Source organism: Hevea brasiliensis, chromosome 9 (assembly GCF_030052815.1).
Source record: "Hevea brasiliensis isolate MT/VB/25A 57/8 chromosome 9, ASM3005281v1, whole genome shotgun sequence".
NCBI lineage: Eukaryota > Viridiplantae > Streptophyta > Magnoliopsida > Malpighiales > Euphorbiaceae > Hevea > Hevea brasiliensis.
In genome coordinates, this window is record NC_079501.1 from 10100947 (window position 1) to 10121908 (window position 20962).

The 20962-nt window shown below is 35.2% G+C and overlaps 2 protein-coding genes across 3 annotated transcripts; one reads left to right on the top strand and one right to left on the bottom strand.

The window, feature by feature from the left end:
* The first annotated feature begins 1466 nt into the window (after positions 1–1466).
* Positions 1467–16547, top strand: LOC110632044 (AP-1 complex subunit gamma-2). The gene is made up of 18 exons (XM_021780134.2): positions 1467–1869; positions 4043–4345; positions 4523–4664; positions 6226–6399; positions 7013–7192; positions 8258–8412; positions 8491–8581; positions 9312–9475; positions 10392–10446; positions 11296–11418; positions 11555–11653; positions 12409–12536; positions 13059–13163; positions 13267–13523; positions 14287–14535; positions 14616–14791; positions 15166–15270; positions 15972–16547. The coding sequence occupies exons 1-18, from the start codon at positions 1838–1840 to the stop codon at positions 16065–16067; spliced, it is 2634 nt and encodes an 877-aa protein (XP_021635826.1). The 5' UTR covers positions 1467–1837; the 3' UTR covers positions 16068–16547.
* Positions 16548–17562: 1015 nt separating this feature from the next.
* LOC110632060 (RING-H2 finger protein ATL47) lies at positions 17563–20322 on the bottom strand. 2 transcript variants are annotated; one of them, XM_021780164.2, is made up of 2 exons: positions 18672–20322; positions 17563–18374 (listed from the first exon to the last, which is right to left on the bottom strand). In XM_021780164.2, the coding sequence occupies exons 1-2, from the start codon at positions 19693–19695 to the stop codon at positions 18247–18249; spliced, it is 1152 nt and encodes a 383-aa protein (XP_021635856.2). In that variant the 5' UTR covers positions 19696–20322; the 3' UTR covers positions 17563–18246. The 2 variants fall into 2 exon arrangements, with proteins under 2 accessions (XP_021635856.2, XP_021635857.2); XM_021780165.2 differs by having other exon boundaries at positions 18233–18374; positions 18581–20320.
* Between the last annotated feature and the right edge of the window lie 640 nt (positions 20323–20962).

Here is a 20962-nt window from a genome sequence, read left to right on the forward strand (position 1 = left end):
TGGTGGTTATCCTTGGTGTTGCAATTCGTATGTAAATGAATGCTGCTCGAGCAATTGTGGGTTGGGGAATTTCAGTCGAGTCAACAGAACATAGGGCTCTCTAGTTGCCTTATTTTTAATTTTCTTTGTTTATATTTTTTTTTATTAAATTATACTTTGTAAATAAATTTTATAGTAATTATTAACAAAAGAAATTATACTTTGTAAAAAAAAATGTGCTAGAAACTCCTTTATACTAGATGTTCATTTATAGCTCTATTTATATGCAGCCGTGCAAGTCTCACAATAAAGGAAATTTAAACATGGAGGTAGCTGCTTCCATCTCCTCTTGACCACGCCCTGATTCCCTGCCAAAGACCCATTTAGTGGAGTTGTTTCTTCAGCCACCTTAGCAAATCCCAGATGTTGGCCTGTTTAATTGCATCTATCCTTCCATGGCCATCTAACAAAACATAAGTCTGGTTTCCTTGCTTTGAGTTTGACAATACCATTGAAATTCATAAAATCTTTTAGTTCACCAGGATATAGCTGACTTTTCCACCTCAAAGATATTTACATCAGAATCGAGCAAAGATGCAAAAACTTTGCCCCAAGTTTGATAACTGCTACCCTCGCTGGAAGTTTGCGAACCACAAACCCCACAACGTTCCCCAGTAAACATGATGAGATCAGTACAGTCCAAGAGCAAGAACGCAAAATGAAACCCCTCTCAATGCTGAAAAAAGTAAAATAACAAGATTAGGTCAGCTATAGAAACTCATCATAAGAAAGTATCGGGTAGGACTGTCTCATGGTCCTTCCTCGATTCTCACCATTAAAATGTTCCTATGTAATAATTTTTGTCATACAGGAAATAAGCAAAGCAGGAATTTCATCAAGGAATTGAATCTCTGCTAAAATCAGACTCTTTCCTTGAAACACTAGAGAAATAGCAAAACGAGAATGCAGTATAAAACATTCATGAAGGCACGAAAGAGGATGAACTTAAAGCAGTTTATGCCTTTGAGGTTCACTCATATTCAAGAGAGAAATTTGAATTTACTTTCTTTTGACATTAAAATAGAAGGCAATATGTGTTCCGCTGAGTAAACTCTAAATATCTCGTAAAATTGGATTAGATGTGCTCCACATGTGACTTTAAATTACCAATTACAAATATTTGACATGTAGTTGTTCATCTATAGATGAATTATTCAGTACAGTTGCTAAACCATATGGTGGTTAGATCAATGAATCGATAGGTAATATTTTAAAGATTGTGATATGCAATGATCCTAATCACATAAAAGCCAAATACTTAAGCCCATCAATGGAAAGTGGAAAACTGCGGGTAACAGAAAGCTTTTAATGAGTGCAAATTGTCCCCAATCAGCACCAGTGAGCTTCCCGTACCAAAGGACAAATCAAATCACGTTTCAGCACGTGACGTATAAACAACTCACACGCTTCACGTCAATTACTCCAATCAAAATATTGGAGTTAGCAAATCCACATCACCTGCAGGCAAACCAGTCGCTGCACGCAGCAGAAATTTTCAGTGCGCTATTTTTTTTTTCTTCGTTTCGTTGCGAAGACAAGGTGGGAAACACATACACACAAGTGAAAGGAAATAAGAGTTCTATTTTCTCTCTCATTCTTCTGTCTTCAGATCCAAATCTCTCTTCCTCTTCTGTTCTCTCCCAGATCCCTGAATTAACCTATTGGGATCCTCGACAATCGAGTTTGGGTCCATCCGTTTTCGCTTACTGAATCCTGGGGAATTTAGATCGTATCGGTTTGTAATCTTGCATTTGGATCTGATTGAGCTCGCCAGAAAAGCTTTAAAACGGACCCAATCATGAATCCCTTCTCGTCCGGTACGCGTCTAAGGTGAGTTTGCAATGCTACTCTTGCCATTTTATTAGATCATGTAAGCATTTTTCATGTTCTTGATAATTTTGGTGTTAACCAACCTTTTTTGGGAGCTCGAATTGTGCAATTCTGGCTTTAATTGGATTGCCCTAACTGAATGCCAAGTACAATTTGATTGGGATTGAATCTGCAGGGTTTTTTGTTCTTTTATTTTCATAATTTGGTCTGGTAGCTGGAGTTGGCTGCTTTTGGATGGTCAATGCGCGTTTGCTTTTCAATGTATAGAATGGATTAGCTTTGAGCTGATTTTATTTAGTTGTAGTGAAATGTAGAAAACTCACGGTTTGCTGAAAGAATTTACACATTATTCATGAGGGCTATTCAGTAGCCAATTCCTTTTGAACGCTGCCCATGCTAGAAAAGAGGATGATGCATCACATGGAGGGCAGTGTTATTAAGGCATAGGCTACCCTATGGCCTTAGGCGAGATAGGTGAGAGAGGCGAGAGCCTTTTTGAAGCGAGGCACTAACCTAAATTGCCTAAATATATATATATGTAGACATACTTTTAATATAAAAATTCATACCTTTTAACTAGTTTAAGAAGTAAAAAAGCATATTAAAAAGCATATCACACCTCCAATTAATAGAACATTAACTATTTAAAAATAAGTAACCATTTGCAAATACATAACACACCTCAATCTAACATATTACAATACCCATTTAATAAAAAAACATATCACAATTGACAATTACTCATGCTCCAAGTCTCCAATTAATAGGACCTAATTTCAAAATTAAATAATCATTTGCAAATACACACCTCAATCTAACATATCACAATACTCATTTAATAAAAAGCATATCAAAATTGACAATATCCATCTAAAAATATATATCACAATGCCCATATAATAAAAAATGAAACAATAAATTAAAAAAGAGAAAAAAAAAGCTGCTGCTGGGTCATTAAAAATGGCATGACTGTGAGAAAAGAAAGCATAGAAGAAGAGAGAAGGAGGAGAGAAGAGAAAAAAAAAAAAGCAAAAAGGCAAAAAGAATGCAGGAAAATAAGTGTTGCAATTGGATTAAAAATGGCGTGACTATGAGAGAAGAAAGCATAGAAGAAGAGAGAAGGAGGAGAGAACAGAAGAAAAAAAAAGTAAAAAGGGAGAAAAAACGCAGGAAAATAAGTGCTGCAGATTGATTAAAAACGGCTTGACTGTGAGAGAAGAAAGAATAGAAGAAGAGAAAAGGAGGAGGAGAGGAGAAAAAAAAAGTTAAAAAGAAAAGAAGAAAAACATGGGTGTTGCGACAGACTTGAGAGAAGGGAAGAATTGAAGAAGAGAGGAGAGGAGAGAGAGGAAGGAAGAAGCAGAGGAGAGAGAGAGGAAGGATGAGAGAGAGAGACATACCTTACTCCTTGGGTTGTTCTTCTTTCCCTTTTTCAAGCAGCCGTAGAGTCATGGGTTGAAATGAGAGTCTCCTCTTTAGGGTTTTTAACTCTTGCAGTTTAAAGAATGAATTAAAAAAAAAAAAAACATTATGTAACAGAGGCATCACCTCCCTCACCTCATGCCCTGCGCCTCTCTTTCCCAGGCGGTCGCCTCATGCAACCCAGGCCAAGTGGAGCCAGGCGAGGTGCTAGAGGGTCGCCTCGCCTCGCCTAGCTCCTCGCCCGGCGCCTTAGAGTGCCTTTAATAACACTGATGGAGGGTTATTCACGCTGGCCACTTCTTAATTAGAATTTTTTGTAGAAGATCCATCTATCTGTAACTTGTGGATTGTGAAAATTTCAGCATCCTTAACAGAAAAAAGAACCACTTCATTAGAGCTGCAAATGGAGTATAAAAGAGGATGTTGGTTCTACTTGGTTTACAATTCTTTAATTTTGTTGCTCTATAATAAGGTTTTGACTTATGGGCTATCAATGAATATGAATTGTCATGCTTGTGATTCTCTTTGCTGAATTTTGAACCATTAGTCTGTGTAAGTTATACACAATATGGTTTTTTTGTGCCATATTAAGAATTTAAGATTGGGGTTGTTATATTTATTCATATTTTCTGTGATTGGAGACTTCTGGTTATAATTTGCCAAATGATTGAAGCAACTTCCTGGATTATAAATTTCATCAATATGGAGATGATATAACCATAACGTTGGACATGTCTGTGTTACTGTCCAGGGACATGATTCGGGCAATACGTGCTTGCAAAACTGCTGCAGAGGAACGTGCTGTCGTAAGAAAAGAATGTGCTGCCATTCGTGCTGCAATTAATGAAAATGATCAAGATTATAGACACCGCAACTTGGCAAAGCTCATGTTTATTCACATGCTTGGTTATCCAACACATTTTGGTCAAATGGAATGCCTGAAATTGATTGCATCAGCTGGATTTCCAGAGAAGAGAATAGGATATCTTGGCCTCATGCTACTTCTTGATGAAAGACAAGAAGTTCTAATGTTGGTCACAAACTCATTAAAGCAGTATCCAATTTAGAGTATATATATATATATATATATATATATATATATATTGTAACTCATGGATTTGGAAAGCTTTTCCTATTTCCTTTGTTGACTTTGTCATTTGTCTGATATTTCTTACAATAACCAAGGATTTAAGGCCTACCATCTGCTTTAGCAGCCTTAACTTATTTGCAGAGATCTCAATCACTCAAACCAGTATATTGTAGGGCTTGCTCTTTGTGCTTTGGGAAATATCTGTTCGGCAGAAATGGCTCGTGATCTTGCACCAGAAGTGGAAAGATTGCTGCAATTTCGGGATCCAAACATTCGAAAAAAGGTGAGCCTTTTTTTAAATAATTTTATGGTTATTTTTAACAGAATTCCAAGTTTATGTTTTATGTGAATTCTGATTATTTTTTTGTTGTGTCCATTAGCAATGGGAAAATGCAAAAATAAAAAAAAAAAGGAACAGGGGGAAGGTGGGGTGGAAGTTGGAGTAGGCTGTGGGACCCCTGAATTTTGCAATGCTGCTATTCTTAGAAATTAATGAGGACCTTTGTAAAGATAATGATGTGAACCTCAAGAACGATGCCTTGAAACCCACAAACAGATTTGGTTTATAATCCAAAGAAAGCCAAAATTAAGTTCAAACACCAAAGAATACGTTGACCTATCAATTATGTAGAATTGAAAAGCGAGATAATTCAAAGGTAGAATTAAAAATTCTTGACCCAAAGTTTATAATTAAACAAGAATCAAGAATATCAAGATTGTTAAACTCTACAAGATTAATCACTCTTGAAGAATTTAGTTTAGTTCAAGAAAGAACTTAGGAAAAATCCCTCTCTTGTATTAATTTAATCAAAAGTAATGTTCCTCTCAGAAAGTATTAAGTTAGCCTTATATATGCGGTCAAAACCCTAATTCCCTAAATTAAAGAAAATAAATAAAATCCTAAAACTAATAAAAAAAGCTGGAGTGGGCTGCACTCCTATCTAAGGCCCAAAAACACATATCTGACAAAAAAATAATTAAATAAAATTATTCAGACTTGTCCTAGATAAAAAAAAAGACACTAAATTTGCATAAAAATCCATCAGTTCTGTCTAAATATTTCTTGATCATCACCCACGCAAACTTAGATCAAATTAAGTGACTTCTCATCTTCTTATAACCCCAATTTATTGATTGTATCTCCATATTTAGCTTCTTGTGCAACTGCTTCCTTAATAAACTCTTGCATCTTCTTAACTCTAGTCCTTGTGATTGAGCTTCTTGTGCAATTGCATCTTGAATAATCTCACGAACATTTCTAGGATCTTGTTGTTCTTGTTGATTTTCATCAGATAAAGTCATGGGACTTTCATATATTGGTTACTGGATTAATTAACTAGTCACATTATACATTAGAGGTGGTTTGGTATTGTGTGTTATACATGTTTTATTAAATGCGCACCCCCCCTTCCCCCCAAAAACCCAAAAAAAAAAAAAAAAAGAAAGCCTTAATGGTGCTGCTGTTTCTAAGTTTGTTGGGTTCATTTTTTTACTTTTTTTTTTTTTGTGGTGAGGAAAACAAATGTAAAAATTCACTTTATTTCTTGATGAGAGTACATTGTTGCTCAACTTTACTTTTGCAGTATTTCTGATGCAAAAAAAAAAAAAAAAAAAAGGAGCAAGCCTAATGGCGCTTTTCTAAGTTTGTTGGGTTCATTTTTTGCTTTTTTTTTTTGGTGAAGAAAACAAACGTAAAAATTCACTTTATTTCTTGATGAGAATACATTATTGCTCAACTTTACTTTTGCAGTATTTCTGACGCATATTTTCTAATTTGGTTATCTGGTTTTGAAACTTTATTTCATGTTCTTCTGATTTGACCTATGTTTTGTCAATGAATATAGGCTGCATTGTGCTCCATACGGATTGTAAAGAAAGTCCCTGATCTGGCAGAAAATTTCATAAATCCAGCTGCTACCTTACTTAGAGAGAAGCATCATGGAGTCTTAATAACAGGCATTCAACTTTGTACAGATCTATGTAAAGTCAGTCCAGAAGCCCTTGAATATTTTAGAAAGGTAATTGCCATGGTCTTCCAAATCTGTTTACTAGAATACTAAGAGGTATCCAGCATTCTTTTTATCGTCCTCAATTCCTAATCCAAGCCATACCTTGTTATGCTGGAAAGGGTATGTAAATTCATCTGCTTCGTCACATAATCAGACCTGTGTTCTTTTTAACTGTCACTGCCATGCATTTGTATGAAAACCCATCAAACATCCATCTTCTAAAACTTATTGTCTGGGATCTTGGTTAAGTTCGGGTGATTAGAACAATTCAGGACTATAGATTCTGTGTGCCAATTGTGGATTTTTATGGTTTTTGTTGAGATCCATCTCTTTGTTACTAAATATTGGTGCTTTTCTTAACAATCTGATGACCATAGTTTACAAATAGAGCATGACTTTATGGCTGAACTGCTAAAATTAAAATATTATTGTGCTTTTTTTTTTTTTGGTGAAATGGTCATCTTCGGGTGCTCAATTGAGAACAAGGCTTTATTATATTTCTGTTTAAAATATAACAAGTGTATTTTCATGAAAAGAACTGAACTTTTAGGTGTAACATTTGCTTATCTCATTTTTATTTTCTTCTTCAATTATGACAAGTTTTAAAATCACTATAATGTAGAAATGCACAGAAGGTTTGGTCCGAACTCTAAAAGATGTTGTGAACAGTCCATATGCACCTGAGTATGACATTGCTGGCATTACAGACCCTTTTCTCCATATCAGATTGCTTAAAATTCTGCGCATATTAGGCCAAGGGGATGCTGATGCTAGTGACACTATGAATGACATACTTGCACAGGTGAGTGGCCTTATATGTTTTGTATCATTCCATCTTTTTTTGTCCTTCCAGTTTGGAACGAATTTTGGTATATTTTAAATATATCAGTTATTGAAGGCTTGGATTTCTTCTTTGGTTTTTGTTAGATGTATCAATTTTAAGCAGAATTAAAGATAATGTAAGAAGGTAACATTATTAATGTCAAGTTATTCTTTTGATGCATCTCAATACAATAGCCTTTATTATGGTTTAGACTAACCAATTTCTGAATGCAAGGCCCCTCATAATGAACCTGTTCTCCAACCTCTTGGATAAATTAAGTGGGTGACTATGAAGGAGGCAATTGTTTTTCGGGCTTGTGTTTATCATGAAATGAAACTTTGGGGTAGAATCCTTGCTAAGCAGGACAATGTGGAGCTCTTTTTTATTCTTCGATTTGCATGTTTGATTAGACTTGCTTGTGAGGTGGTCTTTCAGTAGTTTGTGGTGTTCAATTATGATGCAGTTCTGATTTGTAAGGGTGGGATTCTTAGTTTAGAATAAAAATACTCTTATTATATATACCTTTAGTGTGTGGATGATGGTTTTGTCGTTTGAACTTCTAACTGATGGGAAATATGAAGTGAAGTTTGCCTAAGCAAAATTAGTTTTGTCATCAGAACTTAAGATTACGTAAAGCATTGGTTGTTAGTCATGCCTTAGCTATATGATGAACTTCTGTGCTCTTGTTTGAGCAATCTGATTCATGGGCTTAAGTCATTTAGGTGGCTATCAAGTCATGTTTGTGTCAATTATTTTTTGGATCGATAAATAAGTTGATCAACATGTGAAGCCCAACATTAACCAGGCTAACCTTTAGCAATTATTTTCTCATTAATAAATTGCATCCTCTTTTTATATGATTGCTGTATCTTTTTCATGTGGTCCTTATTTTCAAATGAATGTGTACCTGTCCTGTTCATTACTATATTATCACCTTATGTATGTTTGCAAGTGCTCATAGTTCCTTAAACCATTGTTTCTTTAGGCCATTTGCTTCATAAATTGACCTTCATTTTTTATTTTGGGCTTTGGCATTTTCCGTAGGTGGCAACAAAAACTGAGTCAAACAAAAATGCAGGCAATGCTATTTTATATGAATGTGTGGAAACTATCATGAGCATAGAAGATAATGGTGGTTTACGAGTGCTTGCTATTAATATCTTGGGAAGATTCTTGTCAAACCGTGACAACAATATCAGGTTTTTTTTTTTTTAAAATGCTTTTTTTTTATAAGAATAATATACCCTTCTTTACAATATATGTTTTTTTTTTCCCAGATATGTTGCATTGAACATGCTGATGAAGGCCATTACTGTAGATGCTCAAGCAGTGCAAAGACACCGGGCAACAATCTTGGAATGTGTTAAGGTATGTGTGTTTGTACTAATCATGGCCTTTTGTGGTTATTGCTTGTAAGGAAAGTTGAAGAATCTTACAACAATAAAAGTATTCATTATAGCCATGAAATTTATGTGTATCACTTACCCCAAAAATTAAATGATTTAAATGATGAAATTTAAATATTTGAACAAATTTTGCCTTTCAAAAACCTTTATTTCCTCCACCACAATGCATGTTGGTGCAGAAGGTACTTGCAAAGTTATATTTTGCTTAAATAACTGGAATTGAAATAGAAAAGAGTGATGGGGTTATTCTGAAATGAGTTTAGGACTCTTATCATATTCTGTTCAATTTTGTTTTCATCATAGATATGCTGAGGCATACAATAGTTATAAGAAGGATTAATTTTTCCATTTGTATAACTTCTGAAACAAACATGGGTATATGTTTTGAATTTGGTTGTTTTGGATGTAAATTTTGTAGTATAGATTTTTTGTGATACAAATATTTTTAATGGATTCCAGCCACGGAACAGCCTTTTTGCATAACAGGGGTAAGGCTGTGTAACATCAACCCTTTTAATCTTTCTACTTCTATTTGATGATTATCTTTTCATTCCTGCCAGTCCATCTTCTTACATTTTGATAGTTAATATTTTTAATTTTCAATTGAGTTGCTAGCTGAATCTGATGTATTCTGCAAAAAAGAATCTTTGAACAACTCAGGAAGCCTGTGATTTGGCCTTTTTCCCTTTCAGGATTCAGATGCTTCAATTCGTAAAAGAGCCCTTGAACTTGTTTACCTTCTAGTGAATGAAAGCAATGTAAGGCCTTTGACAAAAGACCTAATTGAATATTTGGAAGTAAGTGATCAAGAATTTAAGGGAGATCTTACTGCCAAAATTTGCTCCATTGTTGAAAAGTAAGTTGTGCAGTTCATCAATTATAATTTATAGTTTTTCCCCTGGTTATTGGATAAATTAATGTTTAGTTTTCTCAAAACACAACATTGGTGCCATCTTTCTTTTAGGGGGGAAGGAATTAATACTGACTTTTTCTTTTAACCAACAATACTCAACTCAACTCAACTCAACTAAGCCTTTATCCCAAAAATTTGGGGTGGCTATATGGATTCGCTTTCTCCACTCTAAATGATTTTGGGTTAAATCCTCAGAAATTTGTAATGCTTCTAGGTCATGTTGTACTACTCTCCTCCAAGTCAATTTAGGTCTACCGCTTTTTTTCTTTCTATCTTCTAACCTAATGTGCTCTACTTGTCTAACTGGAGCCTCCGTATGTCTACGCTTTACATGACCAAACCACCTCAATCTCCCTTCTCTCAACTTATCCTCAATTGGTACCACTCTTACTTTTTCTCTAATACTCTCATTACGGACTTTATCTAGTCTAGTATGGCCACTCATCCACCTTAACATTCTCATCTCTGCAACTCTTATCTTAGACGCATACGACTCCTTCAATGCCCAACACTCACTACCATATAACATAGTGTTTCCAATGGCCATTATCATTTTTGTACTTTTTTGTATGTTTTGCCTGGGGACAATATAATGGTCAATTTCCAAGCTAACCATGGAAGATTTTTCTCACAATTGGAAATTGATTGTTGAATTTATTTTCTTTATCAATAATGGCAAATATTGATTCTGTTCTATGCAACATCCCAACCTGCTTTGGATGTGCCCTCCTATGTCTTTGAAGGTAAGGGATAGGCGGTGATATAATTGAATTCAGTTAGCTTGGTTTACCACAAGATTCATTTTGAACTATTGCATTGAGATGTTTAGTATATTTACTTTTGCTTTTTGGTGCTTAAGGTTCTCCCCTGAGAAAATTTGGTATATTGATCAGATGCTCAAGGTTCTTACTGAGGTAAAAATCTGAATGTCAAGTCCTTTATATAGTATTTGTAACATGTTTGAAGTTTGTTGTGGTACATTTCAATGTTTTTATCTGTAGCATGATCTTCATCCTTGCTTAAAAGGCTTTGCTATTGGGGATCACTGAAATAAGCAAAAATATTATTTCTATGGTAAATATCACCAATGGGTATTTCAGTCAAGATACCAGAATCAGGCATTGGTACTTTTTCCTGAATCAATTGGAACAGGACCATATTGTGCTTTGTTTAGCTTAAGGCATGATCTCTCAATATCCTTCTCCAGGTTTCTTTGTTCTGTATTCTTACCCTCAGAGTCTCAGACAATTTCACCTACAACTATAGCTCTCTTAATTGTTCCATTACTAGACTTATAGTTGTTACATTCTCTCCAATTATGAATTGTCCCTCTTGTTCTAATTTCTTCAGTCCTTTCCACATTTGCTGTAGATCAATTGGCAAAAGATACCTTTGTGGTATTTTGGTGTGATGTGTTTTATCACAAATAATGCCTTGGGCGTGACGCACCTAATTGATCTATTTGTTAAGTTCAATACCTGCTTCAGCTATGCATTCGTCAATATATTGCTGCTGTTGCTTTATAAATCTTAAAATAACCTTGGAGCCTGTAAATGGAGGCAGTTTCTGGAGAGTTAAAGAAGTCATGTAAAAAAATATAACTAAAACAATCACTAAGAAAGATGAGCCCCAAACAAATAGATTGAGTATATAGTAGACCAATCTGTCAAACCATATAGCATCAGTTAATCTTTGATGTCGGCATTTTTTATGATAATATATTTTCTTGTATAAAATTCTGATCTGAATGCCATGCTTAGTAGGCTGGAAATTTTGTAAAAGATGAAGTGTGGCATGCCCTTATTGTTGTTATAAGCAATGCTTCCGACCTCCATGGATATACAGTCAGGGCATTATACAGAGCGTTTCAAACATCAGCTGAGCAGGTATTCAACTTTTTCTTTTGATAGATGTATTTTGTTGGAAGCTATCATCTTGAGTAAGTCTGCAGTCTTGTAAAAGAAAGATGTGCTTGATATTTGTATCACTCTTTTTGAAGGTTTGTTCAAATATTTTCATCAGGAAACCCTTGTTCGAGTTGCAGTATGGTGCATTGGAGAATACGGTGACATGTTGGTCAACAATGTTGGGGTGCTTGACATAGAGGATCCTATAAAAACTGTGAGTATAATTGTATCCATGCATCAGCTTTTATGGCTGTATTTGTGTTTACTGGAGTATTGGCAGTATTATAACAAGTCAGCATAGTTGGTGTTAAGTACAGGAGCTTATGATCAAAATTATCAAAGAAATTATTTTGTGAATCTTCTTTATTACCTTTTCCATCATCTCTACCAGACATGGAATTTGAGAACATGGGATTAAGGATAAGGCAAGCTCATGTTAGCATTCACACATTGTAACTTTTAAAGTATTCTGGCGTTATCCCATGGATATGCTTCCTTTTGTTCATTTTGTATAATTACTTTCTGAAATTTTGTTGCTAACATTCTTAAATGTTGGAAATTAATTTTTAGCATTGAAACTAGTGACATTTGAATTGTTCTGTTCTTCTCTCTCTGTATTATTACATAACTTCAATATGGGGATATATGATAACATAATTGAGTTACCGACACCATAGTGTCTTTGCATGGTGTCTGATGACTTATTAAACAGTTTGTCTAACTTGGTTAATCTAATGCTTGTGAATTAGTCCGATAGCTGCAGCACTTAATGTTGTTAACAAAGGTTAAATGGTTGGAAATGTTAATTTGCTTATAGCCTCTTCCAAAAAAGGAAAAAGAGGGGTCAAAAAAAAACAAAAACTTGTTACAGAATTTAGAAATGGTTAGGTAAGGATCTGTGGGTACCATCTCAGTTCTCTCTTTTTCCCTCGTTTAATGGTGCCTGCTGAATTTAATGTTTCTAAGCAGGTCACAGAGTCTAATGCTGTGGATGTTGTTGAGATTGCTATAAAGCGTCATGCCTCTGATCTCACTACTAAAGCAATGGCTTTGATTGCTTTAGTGAAGCTCTCTTCCCGGTTCCCATCTTGCTCAGAGTATGTTTGTTCTTTGTTGTTTCTTCTGAAATTTTTCTCGCAATTTTATATATACTCTTTCTAATGGCCTTTCTATTTTTTCTTTAAGCTCTGTAAAGTATGTGGAAACCTACATAAGAGATTATACATATGTATTGGTGTCAATCCACAGACAACGCAAAGTTGATGGAACTTATTATCATGATTTTGTATATAATTGGCAGGCTCTAATTATTTGTCAAGCATAATGGATAACTTATCCTGTATGGATGTTTCTTAAAAGATACTGCTAGTCACAAGCTTAGTCTAAGATGAAGTAGAAATAAATCTCATGTCACTATATTTTGATATTATTCTTTTTGTACATGTTCCGACATTTTCAGTTTGGATCTCTAATTATAGTAAATCATTATAAATTATTAGATTGTGCAATTTCTTGTTGTTTGTTCTCATAACATGGAATATAAATTGTACTTTTGAATGGTATTTATGGGAAGATCTGTAATCTAATTGTATGTTGTTGTTTCTTGAATAATTTTCTAGGAGGATCAAGGATATAATTATGCACTATAAAGGAAGCCTTGTGCTTGAATTGCAGCAAAGATCCCTTGAGTTTAATTCTATTATTGAGAAGCATCAGAATATCAGGTATGCAGTCAAATTTTTACTATGTAAGCTCGTTATCCTTCAAAAGCTTCCCATGATTACAGCAATGTCGTTGATTCATAAGCTAATAGATGAGTTCATGCAGGTCTACTCTGGTTGAAAGAATGCCAGTTTTGGATGAGGCTACTTTCAGTGGAAGGAGGGCTGGTTCTTTGCCAGCAACTGTTTCAACTTCTAATGGGGCATCACTTAATCTTCCAAATGGAGTTGCTAAGCACTCTGCAGCTCCTCTTGTAGATTTACTTGATCTTTCAGATGACGCTCCTGCACCAGGCTCTTCAGGCAGCGACTTTCTTCATGATCTTCTTGGTGTTGATTTAGCACCAGCGTCCACACAACCAGGTTAGTTTGGGATCTTTTTTTGAGGAAATCATGTAAATCTTTAACACTGAACTTTTTTCGGTTTCCGACAACCTGCATTTTCTTTATCAAGGGTCCATCCATGCTCACAAGCCTAAGCAAGGTCGCATGAGTATGAATGGTATTTGTTTTGTTTGGTCACTCTTTCTGTCACCCAATTCCAGTAGCCATTATGGACATATTAGATGAGATTCAGTTGAATTCCTATTCGATTGAACATGAAAATACCATATGTTAATTGACTGAGCTCTGCCTTGACTTCATAATGTACTGGATATTATTATAAATCAATAACAATTAATTGTGCCTTAAAACAAAAACTTCTAGGTACTTCTAGATTCTGAAACAAAACTTATATGCAGGTTTAGGTTTTGCTAATTCTTTTGTGTTGAATGGCGTTTAAATTTATAATTAATTCATTATTTCAAATGCTTTATGAGTATGTGAAAGCATTGAAATAGAAAATGGTTCTGGTGGCTTAAGTTCTGTTGGTTTGCTCTCAACTTAGTATTTTTATTCATTAATCCAACCTAATAATTCTCATACCCCTCATTGAGCTTTTAAGAAAGAACCACATGTTCTAGTTTAGATTGGGAAACTGTTAATTGGTTCAGATGTTCTTTTGTTGAATGAGGAACTTGCTTATAAGTTGAACTGTTTGTCTATTAAGAATTTATATTTTTATTTCATTGCCAATGAGTTACGCTAGTAACATTGATTGTAATTTCTCTCTGCATTTTTTTAGGCATAAGCCAGGCTCCCAAATCTGGCACAGATGTTCTACTTGATCTTCTGTCCATTGGAACAACTAATCCTGTACAAAGCAATTCATCTGCACTTGACATATTATCACCTGGTCAAGATAACCAAAAACCAATTGCCGCATTAGATGTACTCTCATCACCTTTAGCTTCAGCACAAGCCAATTCTTCTGTTGGAGCTTCTTCCATGATAGATTTGTTGGATGGCTTTGCCCCTAGCCCATTAAAGCATGGTAATTTTTTGTCCAACTTGACATTCAGTTTGGCTACCTTTTTAGTATCCTAATGGTGACAACATTATTTTCATGAACAGAGGATAATGGCCAAGTTTATCCATCTATAGTTGCATTTGAAAGCAGCAACTTGAGGATTACATTTAACTTCTCAAAGCCACCTGGGAACGCGCAAACAACATTAATCCAGGCCACTTTCAAGAATTTGTCATCTAATGCATTTACAGATTTTGTTTTCCAGGCAGCCGTTCCAAAGGTGAGACTAAATGGTGGTCCACTAAGCATTCATTTTTCTCATCATACTTTCTCATGAATCACAATGTCTGCCTTTACTTATGAATGAACTTTTCCGCCCTTTGCAGCATGAATTTTTGTTCTCTTCCTTATTTTTCCTTGTAATAGAGTGACTTGAATAACTTCTAAATTTAAAGCTTGTTATGTGTCCAGCGATTTTAAATTGGTGGTTCGATAGTCCATTATAATGATTATGTAAGTCACACCTTTTATGAGACAACAATAAGAATAATAATGATAATAATAATAATGGTCGTCTTGATCCGATTATTGTGCAGGAAGTTTCATATTTCTTTCAATATGCCATTCTGATATTTTTCTGTCATCAATTTGCAGTTTCTTCAGTTGCACTTGGATCCAGCTAGCCGCAATACACTACCTGCAAGTGATAATGGGTCGGTCACACAAAGCTTGAGGGTAACTAACAGCCAACATGGCAAGGTATATATTCTGCACTTTCAACATTGATTGAACTTGAATTTCTGGATTCTGGATAATTTCACATGTTATGGTCTATTAAATAATGTCATCTAATATAATCTAATTTCCTAGTAGCCAATAGTAATTACCTCGTTTCTCTGTATGGGAAAATTACGTTCATATTAACATTGTTAACAATCATGTATGGTTTGAAATTTAGAGTTGACTCTTTTGGTGTAATGCTTCTCTTAAAATGAAAAAAATGCTTTCCGGTTCAACTTGTCGTATCACATTTGTGAACAACCGCGAGCTTCCTTTGAATATAATATTCTCAGTGAGGGTTGAGTGTCATCGAATCAAATTTGTGAACAACTACAAGCAACCTTTGAATATAATATTCTCAGTGAGGGTTGGTGTCAGCAAAACAGAACGATGGATGTTAGGGACTAAATCTTTCTTGCTTTAATTTTTTTTTTTTTTAACTGAGCTATGCATATAAAAATTTTATGCAGTGGGAGTGCTGCTTACATATTGTGCACTATTATTTATGTTCTGACGACCACAACATAATTTATCCTAATTTTCTAGGGTTAGGTACACTGTTGCTTCATCAGTTCAGTTCATTTTGTTTTCCAAAATCATCTGTGTCATATTTCTTTCTTTCTCTGGTTTTATGGTTATGGATGATATTAGATGGTTACGTAGTTCATATTTGTGTCCAGAAAGCACTTGTCATGCGCATAAGGATAGCATACAAGCTGAACAACAAAGATATGTTGGAAGAAGGACAAATCAACAATTTCCCTCAGGATTTATGAAGTTAATCGATCCAGATAGTGTTAATGATGGCATGTATGAGCTCCAATTTTTTCGTCCTCTGAGAAGCAGTTTCTTACTCTTTGTAGTGATAGTAAAATATCTTGTTTCTATTGTTCTACTCGAGGGCAGTATTGTAGTAGTTGATATTTTTTTTGGCCTGAGTTTGATTTTGCCCAATGTCATAAATGCTTTTCTTAAAATTTTCCGCTTAGGTGATCTGTGTACATTATTACAAAATTTCTGTACGGAGCTGTGAGAATTGAAGTTTTGCCCTTTTTGTTTTTTTTGAGGCTCGTAGAGAGAGGAACTCGTGCCATAATGGAACTTGAGTTGCTGTGCAGTGGTTTTTGAACTTTCAGGCCTTTGTTTGAGCTCATATTTGTGAACTTCCTCACGGTGATACTGTATATGTATATTTTGCATTGGATCCATTTGATGTATTCAGTTCAATTTATTAATCAAATATTGAACATTATAGACGTAGTGGTCCAAACTTCAATATATTTTATAAAATCATCCGTCCCTAGGCAGAAGGAGATCCTATCATTTTCTTGATACCCTAAGCATATCACGTTGACGGTAACCATACACCTAATTATCTATGCTTTTTTTTTAATTCATATTGAAAAGCCTATTGCATTATTAAAAAGCCTATATTAACTTGTATTTAAAAAATAAATTGTTCTTAGCTGGCACTAACTAAAAAGTATACGAGATTTGTATTACAGATGAACAGCTGGTTACTTTAAATGACCTTGGATACTTCTCTCAACAGCCCATTAATTATTCTGTGCTTTGCTTTGGGATCAGAAAATCTATTTCCTCGCTGCTCTCTCCCTATAATCCGTAATCCTTACATCAACCTGAAAGGACCATGACGCTGAGGATATTTGACACCTTTTTTTTTTTTTTTTTCACCAAAGAGAAATTTCATTCATGCAAGGGCAAATCCCCTGATAAAAGAACAGCCAAATCACAGGGAGGATATCTGGACTTTATGTCATGTGCCTTGTAGAGTTGGTATTATAATGATGTCAACTTGCCACCTACTTGGGATGGGAAATTGAAAATAATAAAATAAATATATCATATTATTTTTAACAAAATATTTAAATATATTCCACAACTGTCAAATCTTTTGGATCAATTTACCAGTAGGCTTGTGCCAACTAGAGTTTTGTCCCTCATTATCCTATAAGGTTTCTTTCTGGCATCATTTTAAAACATTTTTGCGCGCTTACGAAGAAGAGGCAAAAATGTTTATGATTTAAACATTTTTTACGAGTACGAAGACTTGATGGTAGCAATTTTGAGATTAATGTATGTCATCCCGTCTCTACTCTTAGGCCTTGTTTCATTAGGGAAGTAACTTTTACTTCCTGAAGAGTGAATTTCTCTTAAGTAAGGAGTTTAAACCGAATAAGGTCTTAATAATAAAGATTTTGTTATTGCTAATTATGTTTCTATTAAGATGTATGTTAGGTACCATAAGAATAAAATAAAATAAAAAGATATATATAAGGCTTTTCACTTCCTAGATGCTTGAGTCGGGCACAAAGGATTTGGTTTGGAGTTTAGATACCAAATTTGTCAGAGATAAAACATACAAATCTACCTATTTTAGGAGCGAAAGAAAGAAGGCCGTAAATGGAGAAAGAAAAAAGAGAGTTATGAATATTGTAAGAGAAAAAAATCTCTTACTTAAAATGCTAGAATATATGCAAAAAATAATGAAGAAATGAAAGTGTTGACGAAAACATTTGTACACTGTTCCAAAAAAAATTTATTTGTAGAAAAACGTCTTGAAGGGAGGGTGGGAAGCACCGTTTTTTCCACCTTTTTTTTTTCTCTTTCTTTCTGTTTAATAATTTTTTTAAGGGGCGTATGGTATCAAACTATCAGGAAGATTTTTTTTCTTGGGCGGGGGGTGGGGGGGACCCTACAACCCCACTCATCATGTCAACGATTTGGCTCCTCATCACAAGAGTCCCCCAAACCACTTTCCATGGATCCCACCAGCATCATTCGACACAGAAGAAGGAACTGTTTTGGCCAAAAGGGAACTTGTGATTTGACTATACTGTAACCTATTTCCCCAAGGCATCTCATGTAGCAAGCCTCTCAGCTTCTCAGCGGGAAAATAAAATGCAAGACCTTGTGACATTTTGAATTACCCTTTCAAAGATCACAGCTTTGTGATTCACAAGCAAGATTTTGGAAAATGCTGCTTTTGTATGCAGGAGCACGAGGCCTAAAGTGTGGCAAAAAGAAAAGCATTTTCTCAGCCTTGCATGCAATGAATTTCTCTGAAAAGAAAAAGATGAAGTACATATTACCATTTGCACAAAAGTACTACATTAAAGAAGAAAATTAGCAAAGGCTGCATTGCTATGAAAATAATAATAACCCAATCGAATGAAGGATTATAAACTAAAAGCTAGGAAAAAAAATGCTTGACTAATTGGATTAATAGAAATTATGAGAACGGCACATACAAAACACGGGTAAATACCTTCATGTGCCCTGAGTTCTATCACTCCATGGCAAACCCGCAGATGCAGAAGAAATACCCATGTGAGTTTCAGATGAACTTGGGAATTTACCTTTCTTAGACCATTGCCATATCTTGGAAACAGAAAAGCTTTCGCCTTTACTTCTAATGTTAATCTTCTTCCCCTCAACATCCCCATCAGTTGGTGAATTCCCATTTTGTCCATTTCTTCCTTTCACAAGCTTGACACTACCAGGACCTGCACCTCTGCCAGGGCATAGAGCCACTTGCAAATCGAAATCAGCAACCACATATTGGAATGACCCCATTGAATAACATCTCCTTGCATCCAAATTACTGCTGCTGGTCTCTCCCTCTCCTCTATCTACTGCTTCGCTGTTAGAGCTTTTAAACTTGCCTAGTCTCACAGAAAATACCCTTTTCGAATTGATTCTCTCATTCTCTGCTGGTTTTTGGCCAAGAGATACCCCACTTCCTACAGTGCTTGTAAACCCATCTTCCGTTGGTTCTTCAAAATGAAAAACTGGGTTTTCATATGGAAGTCCGGGTGTATAAAGGGTCCCTCTACAAAGGGGGCAAGTTGAATTAGATAGTAACCATGTATCTATACAATCAATGTGGAAAGCATGACTACATGCGGGAAGCAATCTCAACTCGTCTTTCTCTGAGAATTCACAAAGGCAAACCGCACAATCAAATGGCTCTTTCAGACCCATAATCTCCTTGTAAAAAAACACAGGCAATGAATCAATAAAAGCTTGATCTAGGCCAGAATCATGAAGATGGAAGAGTTGCTGTAGCTGTCTTCGGAAAGCATCAGGCCCGGACATTTCTGGATATCTATTGGATTCAGACACTGAAGAAGAAGATCTATGCTTTACGAGAAATCTAACAAGCAAGTGGAGAAGACCAGAAATGAAAAATATAACAGCTATAATAACTATGATAAAAATTATAGTCGGGCTTATTTTGTTACCAGAAGAAGATTGTTTCTGGTGATCGCTATTATATGGCAACGAAGGAGAGGGAGAAGACGAGGAGGATAAAAGCAAAGAGAGAGGAGGGTGAGACAAGTGACCACCTTTGTGGATGATTTGAGACTGAATCCAATACATTTTAGTCAATCACCATACCAAACACCATCAATTATCTCAAACTTTGTCGGATTAAACAGCGTTGTCACCAATATGCAATCTCCAAAGAACTCATATATTCCTTCGCGTTGAGATCAAACCCAACTCATATACCGAGCTAAACAAGCACCAGGCACATTATTCCATGCACTTGCAGGAAACCCAACTAATTTTAATCAAGAATTTGGAGAAAAACTCTCGCATCAAAATGGTTGCTTTAGTAGGAGATTTTGCAGCCAAAAAAATACAAATTTTTTCTCTTGCTTCACATGAAATTAAAAACCAAGTCATTGTCCTTATAAGTAAAAAAGGAAGGGAAGAAAGAAAGGCCTCTCTCAGTACTTTGGAGATGTCAAAGAGTTGTCGTTTACCTACCTCAGTCCCGGAAAACATCTGCCATAATGGAGCCCATTCTTTTCACTGGATTAGGGTAGCACTCAAGCTCTAGCCTTGACAGCGGTTGTTGCACGGAGGGAGAGAGAGAGAGAGATAACCCTAAAAGAGCAAAGGTACGATCTTGCTTGTTGGGTGAATTTCATATATCTTGGAAGGGAAGGTTCTGGAGAGAAAGGGGGTGTAAGTTAACACCACTAAGTAGCCTCCAAATTTGCATTTGTCCAGCCCCAGGGACCCAAATGATAGCTAAGGGCAAAACTGTCCTCCAAAAATATATTAATATCTATTATTGTATCCTCCTTTGGTCACGGGAACTTCTCGATCAGGACAGTGACCTTTTGTTTGCTTTTTTTCTTTTTTTTCCTTGAGAAATATGATCTTTTATATTTTCTCTAATTAAATAAAAAATATTATATTTATATGATATAATACGTTGGGTGAATTACTTTAGAATCCTAAATTTTTTCATTATTTAATTTTAAATTTTTGATAATTATAATAATTAATCCATAGCATTTTATTTATTTATTAAATAATTCATAATTTTACCAATAATTAACTCCGTGAAAGGTGGTCTAAGAAGACCAGCTAATTAAAATTATTCTCTTTTAAATTTTTGCTAGTAGGTTTCAAGCATGGGAGAGTGAAGATTTTTGCTCCTTCAACAGCGACGTAGCTAACTTGTTGAACGACATATCCGTCAACGCAGTGCTTCACAGCGCAGGTGAGGCTGTTCCTTGCTCCCCACCTCCACACCCTTGTTCAAAGTAGATCTCAGCCAGAACAATTTTTTTTTTCTGTGAAAAAAAAATCACTTCTGTTTTATAAAACTCTTAAGATAATTCGTTTTTCA